Source organism: Numenius arquata, chromosome 8 (assembly GCF_964106895.1).
Source record: "Numenius arquata chromosome 8, bNumArq3.hap1.1, whole genome shotgun sequence".
Lineage (NCBI taxonomy): Eukaryota > Metazoa > Chordata > Aves > Charadriiformes > Scolopacidae > Numenius > Numenius arquata.
The window spans coordinates 49675234-49692424 of NC_133583.1; the positions used below are offsets into that span (position 1 = coordinate 49675234).

The 17191-nt window shown below is 54.9% G+C and overlaps 1 protein-coding gene across 4 annotated transcripts; it reads right to left on the reverse strand.

The window, feature by feature from the left end:
• Positions 1 to 2559: 2559 nt before the first annotated feature.
• On the reverse strand, positions 2560 to 16906 carry ELOVL1 (ELOVL fatty acid elongase 1). 4 transcript variants are annotated; one of them, XM_074151957.1, is made up of 9 exons: positions 16883 to 16906; positions 8045 to 8172; positions 6252 to 6313; positions 5622 to 5812; positions 5372 to 5452; positions 5106 to 5162; positions 4686 to 4791; positions 4417 to 4553; positions 2560 to 4008 (listed from the first exon to the last, which is right to left on the reverse strand). In XM_074151957.1, exons 3-9 carry the CDS (start codon positions 6295 to 6297, stop codon positions 3754 to 3756), a joined length of 873 nt encoding a protein of 290 aa, XP_074008058.1. In that variant the 5' UTR covers positions 6298 to 6313; positions 8045 to 8172; positions 16883 to 16906; the 3' UTR covers positions 2560 to 3753. The 4 variants fall into 4 exon arrangements, with proteins under 4 accessions (XP_074008058.1, XP_074008057.1, XP_074008059.1 ...); XM_074151956.1 differs by lacking the exons at positions 8045 to 8172; positions 16883 to 16906 and adding exons at positions 13617 to 13626; positions 16308 to 16475 and having other exon boundaries at positions 6252 to 6311; XM_074151958.1 differs by lacking the exon at positions 8045 to 8172 and having other exon boundaries at positions 16883 to 16896.
• Between the last annotated feature and the right edge of the window lie 285 nt (positions 16907 to 17191).

A 17191-nucleotide genomic window follows, 5' to 3' on the forward strand; every position in this document is an offset into this window, starting at 1 on the left:
TTCTTCCAGCAGCCCTGACCTCTGTCTCCACCTCCTGCTGAGGGGAAGCCCTGGTGCCAAGCTGAGGCTGCAATTGCAAGGAAGCTGACATTTGGTTGAGCACTCCAGCACTTGGAAAATGCACTTTTTCCAGGCTCAGTTACGCTGGTGCAAGTTACAGGGAGCATATTTGAGCCTTTACCTGAGCAAGAGCCAACAAGGCCACAGCTGCTGTGCTGCTCTGCACATTGGAGCTGTGGCAGCTGAGGCTGCACCAGCAGAGCCAGGGGCTGCCAGGGACACTGCACAGCAGATTAGCACCTTGGCCTGGGCAAAGCAGCTCGACAAAGCCTGTGCCTCCCATCAGCCTGTGATTAGCTGCGGGTGGATTATTATTAACTGTTTTCACCTTCCTCTTAGCACTGTACCACACTGTACCTGGTGCCAGGCTCCTGCTCTGCCTCCAGAGCTTTAAGCCAGCCCAAGCCTTCAAAGATGGGCAGCGCTGGAAGCAACTGGTGCTGTGCCGAGGCCAGCCAGCACGTGCCCAACACCTATTGCTGAGATGGGGGCACAGCCCAGCACCTTCCCACCGGGGCTGTTGATGCATCCCCACCTGGGGAAGAGCAGGGAAGGAACAGGCACCTTTCCTTCCTCTTCAGAAGCAAATCCCAGTTCTGCAGCTGGATCTAATGGGGAAGGGGGCAGGAGCCCCCATGCAAGGTTTGGCTCTTCCCCAGAGCTGTGCTGCTATGGTAGGAACCCTGCCCCACACCCCTGTGGTTCAATGCTGGGAGTTAGCGCAGACTTGCCCTGTGGCCCCACAGCAGATTAAGGCTTCCAGTGGTTCCTGACCCTGGAAGGAAGGCTTTACATGCCTGAAAGCTGGTGTAGTTTCTTCACTCCCATGTAACAGTAGTTTATCTTTCCCAGACAGAGCCTGTCTGTCCTCTCTCCTTAGCACATACCCACCCCCAGAAGCTGTGCATTACACACTCCTTGAAAGTCCTCTGAGCATTACTGGAAGGTGATGGTATTACAGTGTCTTCCTTTGGCTCCACACTGGTCCTACTGCCCCAGAGCCAGGAGGAGCAGAGGAAGGAGCTGGGCACTGACCCAGCAGGCCCAGGAAACACTGCCATATAAGGTGGGAATTCAGTTCAGAGCAGCAGCCCAGGCTGACCGTGACAAGGTATAAATTTCCAAGCACTGTGGCCAGCCCATGGAAATATCACAGCTAACAGGAACAATTGGAGGAAGGGAGAGCAGCACACACGTAGGGAACAGTCTGCTTTAAAATGCCAAGCATAAGTAGTTTAAAGTATTGTTACTATTTTGGGCAAAAGCAAAGACAGTCCTGTCTTCACCAAGAGCCAGCTGGGAGGGTGGAAGGAGGCTAGACGGGAAAAGCTCCATCACAGCTGGACTCTCACCTCCAGCTCCTGAAGCAGTAACTTCTGAGCACTGAACTAACATTACACACCACTTCAGTGGGGAGCAGAACAAAACCTCTTGCCAGCCCTTGCCCGCAGAGAAGCGGCAACAACTGGGAGAGCACTACACAGTGGCAGCAGCCAGATCCCACTTTAAGGCTTCATACATACAAGGGCACTGAGCCCTGTAAGACACGAGGATGCAGTTTGGCACATTGGTCACACCAGCTCAGCTCACTTGAAAAGGCTGTCCTAAATTTCAGAGCATGACCTTGAGGGTGTACAGTAACTCAGGCAGGGTCAGCAGAGCTTTACCTCACGCAGCCCGGCTCTAGGGCTTTGGCTAGACATCCACTGAAGCCCTTCCACACCCCAGACCGAGCAAAACTCTGGAGGCCTGCTAGCCTAAGGCATTCCTCCTAGCCCTAGGCAGCCCAGCCAGCCACCCACCCCCCTTCCCAGGCTTGAGTCAGCACCCAGGCTGGCCTCTCTGCTCAGGAGGGTAGCACTGCACACCAACAGCCCTGAAGGGAAGCCAGACTGTCGCAGGTGGTAGAGAGGGCAGAACCCAGCCTGGAAGATGCACTGCTCCAGCCAACAGCAAGGCAGCAGCAACATAAACTTCCTGCCAACCAGCCTCATCCATGTTCTGCATGGATTTATGCTGCAGGGGCAGTGACAGATGGCAGCAGCTTTGGCTTCAGCAGACACAGAAAGCAGGCTGCTCTTTCCCCATCACCTGGGTTTCCAGGGGCTCTAATCCCTGCTCTGCCCCACCTCAGCTCCCCAGGATTTCTGAAAAGCAGCAGCTCCTCCTGGGCAGCTGGCCCAGGTCCCAGCCCACACCCACACTCCACCCCAGCCATTCTTTCACAGGGTGGAGCCACTTTCACAACAGGAGCCTTGACACATTTCCTGCCCTGAGCACTGCTCTACCAAAGCACTTGGAAACAATCTGCCATCTGCTTCATCAGCATACTGCTATCACCCTCTACCCCCCAACACACAAACCTGCTACACCAGCTGCTTCTCCCAGCCCTGCCTCCAACCACACTAGGTAGGACCAAGCACCTGGAACAGCTTCTGAGCACAGCAAGCCAAGAAAAAGAAGAGGGCAGAGCCATTTCTCCTTCTGTTTTGTTTATTTGTGATAGAAGAGCAGCCCACTCTGACAGGGCCTGGCTCCTTCACCTCATCCTCAAGGCCACCAGCACGGTTTTGGTTACAGCCAGAGCAGGTGATGGGCACCAGGCCCAGGAGAGCTGCTGCACTGCCCTGCTGTAGGGCAGAGTACACCTTCACCCAGGCCCACTTGGATCCAGAAAGGCAAGAGGTGCTCACTATTACACCACAGCAGGGCACACTACAACCATCCTCTGCTGTACTCACACTGCGCCAGAGCAGGGCTGGTCCCAAGCTGTAGAGCCTGGGAGCTGCTTCTAGGGGCAATTATTGCTCAAGTCTTGAGTTTGCAGGAATGGAAGTGGTCCAAGGCAAGGCTGAGCTTGGCTCCCCCCACTCTGGAGCAAGCCACCAGCTGCCATACAGGATCAGGTAAGTGTGGCTAAAGCACACACCGAGCACCCAGCCCAGGCACAGAAAGGCAAGGCAACCTGGGCTTACCAGGGGGCATGGGGGAAGGCATTTCAGGCTGTCACAACCCCACCATGCACTAGGCACAAGGCATGTGTACTGTACTGGGCAGGTCTGGGCCTCAAGTCCCATACATGCTGCCCCTACATTCTCCACAGCCACACCTGAGCACGGAGACACCAGGGCAAGACCCCCCCACCTGGGCACACGGGGACCAGAAGGGACACACAGCACTGTGGCATTGAACAGGGTGGCACAAGGCATGGTAGAGCAGGAGCACTCACGCTTGAGCTGGCAGCAGCAAGCAACCAGGGACAAGTCTGCTCATCCACACAGGCTCTGATGAGCCAGGGAAGAGGAGAGGGCACCAGGACAAGGACCGATCTCTTCTTTTGGTCCTACTCAGAAGGAAATGGCCCCCAGGCAGAAGGGCCAGATGTAGGCACTTGGGGGAAGTTCCTTTGGAAACACTGGAATGGGACTGCAGCCCCGCAGCTGTGATGCAGGCAGCTGCCTCTCTGCTCAGCAACACCAAGAAACAGCATGAGCCCTCCCCGGAGCAGGAGAAGTTGCCCATGGCTGCTCAGAGCAGAGGGGCTGGGCATGCAGACAGAGGACAGCAGGGCTGGGCACAGGGGTACAACAGTCTGTAGGCACTTGACTTGGCTAGTGGCACCCAGGAGCAGGGGAACAGGTCCCAGCTGCCTCTGCCCCGGGGCTCTCATTGGCTCTGGGAGGGCCTTGCCCTCTAGTTGGCTTTGACCTTGCCGTTGGTGACAGTGCCATTCTCATGGATGCTGCTACCATTCTGCTGGGCTGCTTGCTGAGCCACCCTGGGCAACCGTTTGCCCTTGGTGTAGGACTGGTACCAAAAGTTGGAGAAGAGGATGAAGAAGATGGTCCCATAAATCCAGATGAGGTGGATGAAGATGGGGAACTGGTACTGGCAGCTGGGCATGAAGTAATACTGGGAGATGTGGACGGAGACAATCACGAACTGTGCCTGGGAGCAAGGCAGAGTAGCAACAAGTTATCCACAGAAGCAGGGTCAGGGATCCCACTAGAGACCTTCTTGCTAATGAAATCAATAAGCTCCTTTACCACTCTGAAGTGGAGTTCCTTATGGTGAGGCACAGTCAGCAGCAGCTGGAAGAGGCTGAAACAAGCATGTGCCTCTCACCCTCCCAATATGGCCACAGCCCAGGGGCAGCAGGCCAAGCAGCACCTACTCCCCAACCAGGCTGGTAGGGCTATCAGAGGCCTACGGTGGTCCAGAGCTGCTAGAAACCCATAGTGAGAGGCTGCAGAAGAGACAACAGCTGCTGACTGCGCCCTTCATAGGTACAAGGGCTGGCCTGTCCCCTGCATCAGAGGCTGAGGGCACATGCTTTGCTCCACAGCACAAACTCACCAGCTGGATGGCCGTGATGTGCTTCTTCCACCACAAATACTTCTGAAAGGCAGGTCCTGCTGCTGAGAGCCCATAATAGAAGTACATGACAACGTGCACCATGGAATTGATCATGGCATGGAATGAGCCCATTCCCCCTGTTAAGACAGATTTTCATTAGCATAAGTCAATCCTAGGAGCCCAGCAGGGCTAAAAACCCTTCTCATCATGCTGGGGCTAACCCAGATAACCTTTTTCCCCCCAAGCCGTGCACTCAGTTTTCATCTTACCTGGACCAAACTTTGCTCCCCACCACCAACTCCAAGGCAGAACAGAGTGGTGGAAGAGGTGTAGGAATGTGACCTGTTCATTCTTCTTACGCAGGACAAAGATCACCTGCAATGAAAGCCCAACAGCATCAAGGATTTGCAGCCATGGGAGCAGTCTGAGCAGGCTGGACCACAATTCAGTGTCTGATCTCAACAACACCTCCCCCACCAAGCTCACCGCCACCACAACTTAGCCAGACCTATTAACAGGCCAAGAGTGGCTTTGCAATAGCCTAGAGTGGCCTCCTTGGCAGTGACACCAGACAGAAGCACTGCCAGGTCATACTGGAACAGGTGAAGAAAGCCCCTGCCCCAAGTATACAGGGGCCCCAACTCCCTGCCCAGCAACCAGTGACAAGGCCTCCTCAGTAACTCACTCACCGTGTCCGTCAGTTCGATGAACTTGGAGAAGACAAAGAGCCAAGCAACGCTCACCATCTGTAACAGAAAAGGTTAACATTAGAGACCCACCTCAGCCTGAGCATGACGCAGTGACTGAGGGCCTCCACACAGTAACCCTGGAGTGAAATCAAGAGCCAGGGACTTTAAGACCTCTGCCTCAGGAGACACAGGTAGCTGTGATCTTGCTGTCCAAACACAAGCACTAAAGACCATCCCCACTTACTGGAAGAGGGATGAGAACTCACCCTGAGGGCCTTGGGGTCCTGCGAGAAGTCCACAGGGTCACATCGCCAGGTGTACCCAGTAAGCCACCCTGCCATCAGGAACTGCAAGAAGAGCATCATCAGGGTGAGGCCCAACACATCACCCACTGCACTTCCCAAGCCCTGCACAGAAGGGCAGGGAACAGCCTGCAAAAGGCCCCCCCCCATCACCCATGCAGCCTTCATGGACTGCATTGTGTATACCAGACAAAGCCTACTGCCAACAACTCACCTCATAGACTATGTAAAGTGAGAGTCCCACCAGGAAGAAGTTGTATAGCACCATGAACTTCTTTAGGTTTAAAGGTTTCCTGTTGGCCATTAGCCGGGGACCCAAGGATAGTACAAAGTAGACATATCCCAGAAGGATGCCCATCACAAGGAACGGGGACTGCATCAGTGGATAATCAGCAATGCGGGGGTCTGCAGAGAGAGATGCAGTGCAGGGCAGTTAGTGTCCTCACCCCAGTCTTCTGCCAACAATGCTAGTGCCAGAGTGGAGGCAAGGACATGGCAATCCTTTTCTCCTAGGACAGGAATGAAGGTAGGGGGCAGTCAGGGAGCAGAGGCTGGTGAAGCCAGCCAAACTCAGTAAGGTACAGCCTGAAGCCACACTGCTGAAAGGCAGCCTTGTGCCGTCCTGGGCAGAGGGCTTTCAGTGTCCCAAAAGGGCCTGCACAGGCACTGAGGCAAGACAACCTTGTAACAGCTAGCCCAAAAAAACCCAGAGCTGCACCTACATCAGGGCAGAGGCAGGATGCAGCTAGACCCAGACTGCTTCAGGAATGACAGACCACCCCCCTGTGCCTGTGACAGTAAGGCATGTAGTGCCACTTGCCCCGCAGCTGAGCCAGACACTCACCTGCTTTCTTCATGAAGTCCTGATACATGGTCACAATCCCCTCCATGGTGGTGGCAGTATCTCTGTGGAGAGAGGAAGGGCAGATCAGACAGCTGTTTTTCCCAGGAGGGCACCTTGCAGATCAGCAAGTCTCAAGCATAGCTTCAGAGGTACAGCCATGTGTATCTGGCCAGCATTCCTCAGCTGATCACACACCAGCATGCACTTTCCAGTTGAGCCACATGCTCCCCACCTCTCACTGAGCTTGGCCCTGTCTCCTCAGCTGTGCCAGGAACCCCACCATCCACCCCAGCAGTCCTTCTAAGGCAGGATCCTAACGCTTCAGGCAAGCTAGGAAAGCTTACCAACCTCAGAGCCGTATCTCCAGCCCCTTAGTCCTGCTTCTGCAGTACAGGCTCAAGAAGTATCACCCACATCTGTCATGATATCACCAACAACCTTGCCACCCATATCAACTGCTCAAGGTCTCCAAGGGAGATGCAGAGCTGGCCCACACTCTCCATAGAGCAGTGCCTTTATGATCAGCTTTGAGTTCCTGCCCACTGATCCCCTCCAGAGAAGCAACAGAGCATCAATGGCAGACCCACTGCATGAGGAAGGAAAGCCATCAGTTCAGAAACTGATGCCAGTTTCTGGTGTGAGAGTTCCTGGTTTCACATCTTGCAAAAACCCTCCTGACAAGAACTACCACCCCACAAACCAGCACTTGAGAGGCTAGGAGCATCCTACTTGGCAATAACATTTCCACACCCCTTCCAGACAGGGGACAGTATCCTGAAGTAGTGGGGAAAGTTGCAGGAGAAGGACACACCAGACAGACACTCTCCAGAAGAGCAGGAAGGGCCCAGGCTCTTGCTGCTGCAGGCACATTTGAAACACCCTCACCCAGCACCCCGTGCTCCCCGACCTCCCCCCAGCCCACAGGACACCAGAGCAGCAGGAAGGGAGGCAGAACACAGGCCCAGCCTCAGCGAGAGGGGCATTCCCCACAGCTGCTACCAGACACTCCACATGCACCTTCCTGGAGGAAGGTGCACAGGAATCACTGCCCACACAGGCCTGGGGAAACAGGTCCCCAGCCCACTCTCCCCAGGAGGTTTATTGCTGCTGCCACCAGGAAGCACGCAGCCTCTCCCAGACCAGCAGCCTGGAGGCTGAAGCTAGAGTAACCTTCTTCCCAGTAAGGCCCCAGCTGGGAGTATCCAGTAGCCCCTACCACCTCAAGCCCTCACCAACCAACACCAGCATCGTTCCTTCAGCTTTGCTGCAAGAGGAAGAGCTCAGCAAAGTGCTCTGTGCTCTAGCAGGGACCCAGGCAGGATGGCACCAGACACTACCTGTGTAGTGCTACCAAGCACCTACATGACAGGCTTTGCTGGCAGCCCTCTTCAAGAGGCTGGTGCACATCATTCTGGCTCACCATTCTCTGCAAATCACTTTAGTGCAGCAACAGCACTGACCCTGTGCCTGCCCAGTCATACCCTGTGTGCTCCTCCAAACCGGGGAGTGCCACCCAACCTCTCTTCCTTCACCCCTCAAAGTACCCGTTCCTCTGAGTAGGGCTCTAGAGCAGCCCACACAGCCACACACACCAGGGAGAGCCCAAGAAGTTTTGCTGTACTACAGAAAGCATGGAAGGTGGCTCCTCATGCTACCTTGGAGGCAGCTAGAACAATAGGACAAAGCCCACTTGGGACTGAACCCCACACCTCAGGAGCACCAGCAGCAGAACAGATGTTCACCCTCCCAGCCCAAGGTTTCAACAGGTTTAATAGCAAGTAAAACTCACTTACAGTATCACCGTGATACCAGTAGTATTTAAGGTCCTGGACTGCCAAGATTATCCACTCCTCACATGCAGCAGAGGCCAGAAAAGCGTAGCAGGAGCTATAGCATCTTTGAGAGCCACTCAAGGCACCAGCTGTGGGAAACACAGTATGTACAAGTCCTGAAAGCTGCTGAGCTTTATGCTGCTTTAATGGCTAAGAGCAAGCTCCAAACTTGTCTGTCTAGTTTCAGCTTTCAACCACTACATCCAGCTACACCTTTATTTGCTAGGTTGAGGAGCCCTCAAGAGTTAGTTCCCAGCACAGGTACCTGACTATTTAAGCTCTGTGTTTATCTTATCAAGCTGAATGAGTCAGCCTTACTACAGGACCAGGGCAGAGACAAAACTCCTGTGGAGCACTTGCCTATTTTGGGCAGGCTAGGATGAGAAGATAGTATCAGTCGCCCACAAGCTCAGAGCTTTATCTCACAGTGCAGGGAAACACTTGAGCACTATGGATTACTTCACTGACCCTGATGCCAGCAAGGTTCCAGCATCACTGGCCAATTAGGACCCCAAGTCAAAACAACTTGGGCAAGAAGACTCACACTGCAGTTTTGCCCTGACAGACCTGCTGAAAGGTGCACAGAGCACACAGCAGACAAGGGTCATCCTGGCTGCAGCCCTGGACCCAGACAACTGTCCCCCCAAGCAGTGGGAGAAGACCGTTTCAACCCAGAACTAGCACAGAAGTCCCCACCAGTGTGAACAGCAACGAGTCCCTCTTACTGCTGTGTCTTGTGAAGCACCCGCAGCACTCCTACAGCCATACATGCCACAGGGAGAGGGGAGGCATTGCAGTTGTGCTGAACATGGGCTCTGGCAAGAACCAGGACTTCTACCAGGGCAGAACTAGCAGAATTATGCTACAGGCCCTTATGAAAAGGACCTAAGCACTTTCCCAAGCTTCCCTCAGCAGAACAGCATCCTGCTGCATTCAGCTAACAGAGCAACCACATCTCCAGGGAACCCCAGGTCTTCGCAAGATGTCGTACCCACACTGACATGCTATATGGTTCTGCATTAGCCAGAGGCTGAAGTGTGCCTTGCTCCCTGAGCAGATGCAGGTATGTCTCACCCTCCTCTGTCTCCCAAGGGGCAGCCACTGGCCTTGAGGTGCTGGCAGTTGAGCTGCAAAGGGGGAGTTGTAGAGCAGGCCCAAGCATTACCTTCACTAATCAGGAGGCTCCAAAGTGCACTGGGCTGCCTGAGCCACCATGGCTCCATGCCAGCCCTTCTGCTGCAGGCAGGGGTCTTTCAGCACAGACCAGCAAGTATCTGGGAACCTGAACTCACCCCACAACGATGTCCCTCTGCACTTTAAGAGGAGTTCACCATCCAGCCAGGCATCTGCTCTTACTACCCTCCACGCTACATTGCGCCTCTCAATGCAGGTATTTACAGCTCAGTGGTTGGTGTCTGTCCTCTCTGCACAGTGGAGACTCTCCTTTAACTCGCCCAAGAGGATCAGGATCCAGGAAAAGGAACTGGGAGGAGATGGGGAACCCAAAGCTGAGCCTTCAACAGCTGAAGACAAGCTAACAGGTCCAAGCATCTCAAAGCACCAAGAACCCTTGGGGCCCAAACACACCCTGCACAATACCTAGAAACCTTGCAACACATCTCCTTCCACCTCTCACCAACTGGGTGTCACTTCCCCATCTCAGCAAGAAAGTTCCCACTGTTTGAAAACCAGAGTACCAGGCCACATTCTGTCCCAGTAGCCAACATCAAGGATTAGATAGATACTTGCTTACGCCAAGCAATGTGCAGACTGCATTATTTCCAACAAGCTATACAGCTAATTAGTGCAACTTCAGCAAGAACAGCAAGGCCCTTTATAATCAGGCCCAGCAGCCCAAGAGTAGTCAGACCACAGTATTGTGAACCACGACACTGACAGAGACCAGAGCTCAACCCAGTTAGCTTTGTTAACAGCCTCACAGGGCCTTTCTCTCCCCACATAGTAGCCACCTGCAAGGAACAGACTCAGCCCCAGCCATCCAACACCCAACACTCCTACCCCATCAGCATTCGAGTCACAAATCAGTCCTGTAATAAGTAAGAGAGCAAGCCACCCTAATCTCCCCACTAGTTTAATTACAGGCAGCACCAAAACAGTCTGGTAGGTAGCCACAGAGCTGACACCCCAGGGAGAGCTGGCACAGGGCCCTTGCTGAACTGGCTAAAGCAGGCCTGGCCCTTGTGGAGCTCCCAAGGGAGCAGCAACCCTCAAAGGTCAGGAGATAACCAGCTGGCCGGAGACAAAACCAACCCTCATCCCTGACCTACAAGCTGGCAGCTGCCTGATGTAGCTCTGAGCTCCACAGTCTCCCAGGAAGAGGCATCTCTTCCCCCAGCTCCCCACCACAGCACCTGCCCAGCTTCCAGGGGCTCCAGAAAGTCATTGTGGGGTCCAGCAAGACCTGTATGCAGCTCCATGTGCCCAGGGAGCGTGTTTCCCAGCAGAGCTACAGGAACCTGTAGTTCAGAAGCATCTGCCAGCAGCAGCTATTGCTGTGGAAGAGTGGGACTGACCAACCCAGGGTCTGGTAGCCCCAGACCAGGCACAGGCAGGACTCCACACAGCACACTGCGAGTGGCACTTCAAACTATCACCAAGAGCTGTCAGTTACAGCTCCAGAAGAAGCTTTTCTGAGCTTACGCATGAGTGAATCCAGCAAGGAGCACAAAATCACATCTGCCCTGAACGACACAAAAGCAGCAAGGCAGAGCAGGATGAGAGGAAGAAGCTTGGCCAGCCCTGAGCAGCAGCACTCCCCTGTTCTTTATGAACTCCATAGCAGGATTGCTCTAAGACTGAAGTTTACCATGAAGCACAGAAAACTGACTTGGATCTCCTCCTTCTGATACTCTGCACTCAGGTGAAAGGGAGAGGGGTCTGTAACCAGCCAGTGCACATTCACTTCACACACAGCATCTTGGGACACCAGCTCAAGCACATACAGCAGAGAACACTCAACAGGAGAGCTGTATTCACATACATCTGCATTACTATAACAATTTCAGCCATCTCACTGAAGACTCAGTTAAGGCACTCTTGTCCACATGCTACTAAAGTCATCATTTCCCCTCAAGAGAAAAATTACAGCCTAAAGAGATGCCTGTGCACCAGTGCTTACAGGGCACACAAGATGCTATGTGTCAAGTGTGGAAAGCCATACCAGCAGATTATGGCAGGGCAGGAGAGCTCTCCTGGCCCATCATTCTGGCTCTGAGGACTTGGGACAGACTTTCTGATCAGAGTTTGAAGACAAATAGTCCCAGAACTCTCAGCCCACAACATAACTAAAAAGTCTACAAGGCAACTTCATGATAACATCACCAGATAAGTTTTCCTTCTTGAATCACGTGTATTTGTCACTTCCTCTGGCTTAGCTACTTCATGCTGAGTGTCAAAGGACATGGCTAACAGCCTGGCACCATACGCTCTGTATCAGCAAACTCTGAAGCCAGTATAGGACAACTGCGTTCAGAGAGAAGGATGCAAACTCTTTATATGCAACAGCTCTTGCAAGAGCTGCCATTGCAGCTGGTGCAGGAGGCCCACTGAGTGCTGCTCCCGGCACACTGGCTCCCAGTGGCAGGAAGTGACCTACCTGAAGTTGAGGAGTTTCCCCATCTTCACCAAGTGTGTGTTAATACCCTACCATGATCTCACGCAGTGGCTGTGAAACCCTGAGGCCTTTGGATAGCATCCTGTAAACAGAGATTAAGTTCTCCCCTTCCCATACTCGCTGGAAGCGGGGAGAGAAACAGGAGACTCCCAGATTAGCTAGCAAGCAAGCTCTGCAGAGCCTGGGTAGTCAGCGTGGCACCCCACAAGCTTTCAGAAGGAGCAAGCCCACTGCAATAGGGTACTGGTAACCTTGTAGAAAAACTGAGGCAGGTAATCAGACTTCAAGGTCCCACAAGAGCATACATTGCAGTAAAAGATCTATATGCACAGCACGCTGCTTTTTCAGGGACAGCACCTCCCCAGGCTGATCAGGCAAGCTGTTAGAAGTCTTACCCCTTATCACATTCAACACCAGTGGCTGCGTAGTTAGAGCACTGGTATCAGTATAGATGAGAGCAGCCAGGGAAAAGGCAGCATTAGCCAGGAAGTCTGACACAGCAAGGAACAAAGGAGTAAAGAAGTGAATGAAGAAAAGAATAGAGGGTGATATACCTACAGAAGTGGAAAAATAAGGTATTTCCTATCCGAGCTAACCACACTGAGCTGTGTCCACTCCCTCACGCAGCACCAGGTGAGGGGGAAAGGAAGTGGAGATAGCTGGGCTCCCGCTCTGAAGTGATGGCACCCAGCACCCCCCCCCAGGGTGCATGGGAGAGGACTCAGGAAGGATAGAACTATGCAGGCGACAGAGGAGGACAAGCAGGGTTAAACCAAGCAGGGCTGGCTTCTGACACCCGCTTCTAGATATAGGTCAAGCCTTCCAAAGCCCTCTAGCAGAGGAGCACAGAGCAACCCTATGTGGAGGTGGGACAGACGGTACCAGAGCATGTCTCTGTGGTTTTAACCATTATGCAAGTGCCTCACTACAAGGCTTCACCTCTGTTCTCACAGCAGTGTCTGTAATCATTACACAGTAATGATTACCGTGCTCTTTCCCATCCAAGCCTGTGCATTAGTTGGACAGGCACATCAAAACGAGATGGACATTAAAAGTCTAGAAAGCAAGATGCAGAAAGGAAATACTCCTAAAATGCCTCTAACAGCTTTATCTGGACCATTCAAGAAGCCAAAGTGTGATCCCAGAGCCACTTATTGAGATAAGGGGTTACTGCCTGGAACTCACCATGAGATCTCTTTTGGAACTCCCCTACCTTCCACACCAAGAAGGCACTGCAGTCACACAACCACCTTCTAACATGAGAAAAGGATGTTCCCTGACAATACTAATGATGTCAGATTCCAGCAGCACAGTACATGTACCACAGATCCCAACAGCCATAAGGCTTAAGAGATACCACCTTTAACAAGGTTCACAGCCCTCCAACACACACTCAAAAAAAAAGTAGTATTAGGCCCAATTATCTCCACACAGGTGTAGATGGACCACTCAAAGGCAGGGCTGTTGCTCCTACTGCTGATCCTGTACAGACAGGAAAAGCCTCTTAGGGTTAATGCAGAAGCAATACAAGATATAAATGTATGTATACAGAGCAAATCTGTTAACAAACCATGAGAGCAAGCTAGCTGATCTGATCCACAGGGTAAGAGCACTCCTTGCAGCAAGGCTGGAGAATTTGCTGCCACAGTGACAGCTTACCACTCTGAGCCATCCCACAGGGAAGAACCCACTAGAAATTAAATACCCCGTGAGACGCTAAGGTAAATGAAGAACCATCAGACCCAGTTACCACCTCCACCAGCCCCAAGCCACTAAGATCTCAGATAGCATCCAGACACAGGCCTGCTGGTGGGGAGCTGGCTGTGGCAGCTGCAACCTGTCATCTGAGCAACAGCAGCCCCACAATTCCTGCAGGGAAGAGCCCTGGCTCCTGGGGACCAGCTCCTCCCTGCAGGAGCCCAGGCTGCCTCACCTGTTTGACTGGCAAGAACCAGACTTTCCAGCCCAAGTACTCCCACCATCTGACAGCCAGCAAGGCACAAGCTAGCACAAATCCAATACAAAAACGCAGATCTCTTGGGTCATCACAGGCACCACTCCCAATACTTCCTTTAGTAAGAAACTTGCAGGAGGTATCTCAGCCTGAGCATTGACTGTGCTGTAACCCCAGCAAAAAAGGGGAAAGCATTCACCCACAACCTTCAAGGACAGTGCCAAGCCAAGCATGCAGCAATGCACCCGCTTCTGACACCAGCTTCAGAGCTTCCTGGGGATGCAAAGCTTTTACCCAGCAGGAGAGAAAGGAGACACTATGCACCTTGAATAAGCTCACTTATTTTCACCTCCCAAACATGGTGGGAAACACCTCTAGATCAAAGTAAGTTTTTACTCTCCTAGCCTCAGTTTTAACAGTACTTTCTCTCATATTACATACCTGTCCTGAAGGACCATATAATCCCCCCATCTAACAGACTTTCAGGAAACTGAGGTGAGAATACCATGCAGCGCAGGACTCTGTAGGCCCAGGCTGTGTGGGTGGCATGGCTTAATCCCCATAGCAAAAAGATGCTGAAACAGCTGGCATCATGCTACTTCTCAAAGGAACAGGCTGTCAGCAGCAGCTGACACCCATAAGCTAGAGGGGCTTCCTAGGAGACAGATAAGACACAGCAGCCTCAGCCAAGCCCCAAGGGCTCAGCCAATTGTTTGACTCTCTAAATCATCCTCAAGAAGCTGCCCAGCAGGTCTGGTGGGAAGGTCACTTCCATCCAGCTAGGAATCTGCCCTGGCTGCATTCTAGCAAAAGAGGAGGTGGTCAATTTGGGGCAGCACAGCAGGATGGATGCACTGCTACACAGGTAATCCTGGCCTCCAAAAGGGGAAGAGATGCTCTGAAGGAATGCACTAGGCAGGGAAAGCGCCCAGTGTTAACCCACACTGCCCACTGAGCTATAGGAGGGATATTCACTTCACTTCTTCCTGCCCTTAGGACTCCAGAACCAACCTGGTCAGTCACAGGGAAAGCACCTGACAGTTCCCTAGCGAGACACAGCCTGGGCACCGAGGCACTGCTGCCCCCAAAGCCTCCCCTCCTGTCGCAATGCCTGTGTATTTATGCCATCTCATTTAGTCTGTTGCAGAGATCAGGAAGAAGTAGCCCCACAGATCAAGTCCAGTACTGCCTGTGCAAGGTCAGATGAGCATTTGGCCATGGTTACTAAGCCTGCAGTTGCCCAGCAAGTGAAGACCCCTGTGCATGACCACACACCAGCCTGAGGTGAGCTTGCAGCCAGGCTACTGCTGCCACCAGGAGGGTGACAGAGACCTCCCTCCTCCTCCCACCGGCGTTCCAGAGCAAGGGCCAGAGGGAGGCCAAGCACCTACACCAGCCAGCACTCAAAGCTAACATTGTGTCACAGCAGCGGGGGAGGCCTGGTACTGCCACCCTGCCCGGGGGAGGAGAGAAAAGCTATCTCAATGGTACATTGATGCTGAAGGATGTGTAGGAGAAAGCTCTCCAGCCACCAAGCAGCCAGCACCACTGCCAGAGCCTGCTCTCGCTCTGCTGCGGTGAAGCCCCAGCAGACCACAGCCCTTCCCGGCTGTTCAACATCGCCGCAGCCCTCAGCCAGGGCCGAGCCCACCGGCCACAACACGATGGAGGGTGTCGGGGAGCCAGGCGCAGCCGGGATCCCCGGGTAGTGCCCCACATGGGCCTTACTCCCGCCCCCAGCGAGGCGGCTCCAGCCCAGGCCCCAGGGAGCGCTGAGCCCCGCAGGAATCCCCTCCCGCCGCCCCCCAGCCCGGGAGCGGGAAGCGCGGGCGGCTCCCGGTAGGGCCTCGGGGTGGGGCAGTGCCGGGGCCTACCGCCGCTCCGGGCCCCGGAAGCGCCGCGCCGCGGCCCGGCCGAGCGCTGGCCCCGCCGCCAACGAGGAGCCTGTAAGGCCGGGCCCCGGGCTGTGGGGAAGGGCCGCTGCGTGACACCCCGGCGGCTGCTCGCCCCGGGGAGGCCCTGCACAGCCGCCGGGAGGGCGGCGGGGGTTAAGCCCCGGCCGCGGCCTTCCCCGCTGTAGAGGCAGGCCGGGACCAGCCACAGAGCTGCCCCCAGCCCCTGCAGAAGCACCACCACAGCGCTGCCGACCCCCTTCCCCGAGGCTGTGCAGCCACCACATCTTGACCCCGAGAGGAAATAAACGACTGGCTGAGGGCCCGTCTCCACCAGCAGCAGGGAGGCAGCCCTGGCACAGCAGGGACCCTGTCCCCAGCATGGCCACCAGGCAAAGACCTGCCGGGACGGAGGCCAGGGTGCTTGTGCCCTGGCACACAACCAACGAGGAGAGACAGTCCTCCCTCCTGGCAGGCTGGGAAAGCATCCCAAGCACTGCCCCGAGACAGTGCAGAGGGACCGTATGGGGCATAAGACTGCCTCAAAGGGGTGCTCAGGGGAAGGGCAATGCCTATCCCACAACCAGGCAGCCCCCCGGAGGCCGCTCTGGGGCAGCAGCACCAGGCCCTGAGCTGGGGTCTCTGGGGAGCACTGCAGCTCCTCACACCATCAGGACACGGCTGCTGTTAAAAACCACTTCAACAACACAACGTGGACTCTGTTCATCTTCCTCCTTCTGCCACAGGCGGGTTTGCACACCGCTGGCCTGTCACAAGGATCCACGCTGCTATTACAGCTATTGCCACCCCACCAGGAAGGTGACAGCCCCTGCTAGCACCATCCTGCCTGGTGGCAGCCGCACCCAGCCTCACCACCTGCCAAGGGCATGTCGCAACACCCATCCCGCCCATCAGGCCACGGCCTCCCCAGACTCATCCCTCCAACGCTCTGGTGAGGGGGAGACACCACCCATCTCCTCCCGTGCCCTGGAGCATCCCGGGTGAGAGGGACACAGGCACACACATGAGCTTCCTGCAGGCTGTTCAGCAGGTGCCAAGCCCCTCAAGACCTCTCCGGGGCAGGGCCCACCATCCCTGACAGGCAAAGCTTCAATCCCAAAGCAGCCAAACCCCCACTAAGGCCTCAGCACTCCCCTAGGAAACACCAGGCACCCCCTGCCCAACCCCAACAGGCAGGGTTAGGCACAGCACCCACCACCGCGGCGAGATCGTCGTACCTCCCCTCAGCACCCACCGCGCAGCTGGGGTCCCCTTCCTCCCCACGTGTACGCAGCACCCCCCTAGCCGCACCGACTCACCGCCAACCGCACCCCGCTCTGCCCGCCACCACCGCTGCCTCCGCCCTTAAATAGTGCCGCCCTACCCCCCCCGCCGCTGCCGATTGGCCTCTGGGGGTCGAGCTCCGCCCACAGGGCGGAGCTCGACCCCCAGAGGCCAATCGAGGCTGGCGTCGCGGCCCCCCCATTCTTAGCCACGCCCACGCCGGCAGCGCGTCAAGGGCCAGGGCTGCGCAGCTCCCTGACATTTGCGGGGTGGGGGGGGCGCGTGCAGTTTTTTTGGGGCAGTTTTGGCTGATTTTTAGGGGCGAGGCGGCTGCCTGCGGAGGC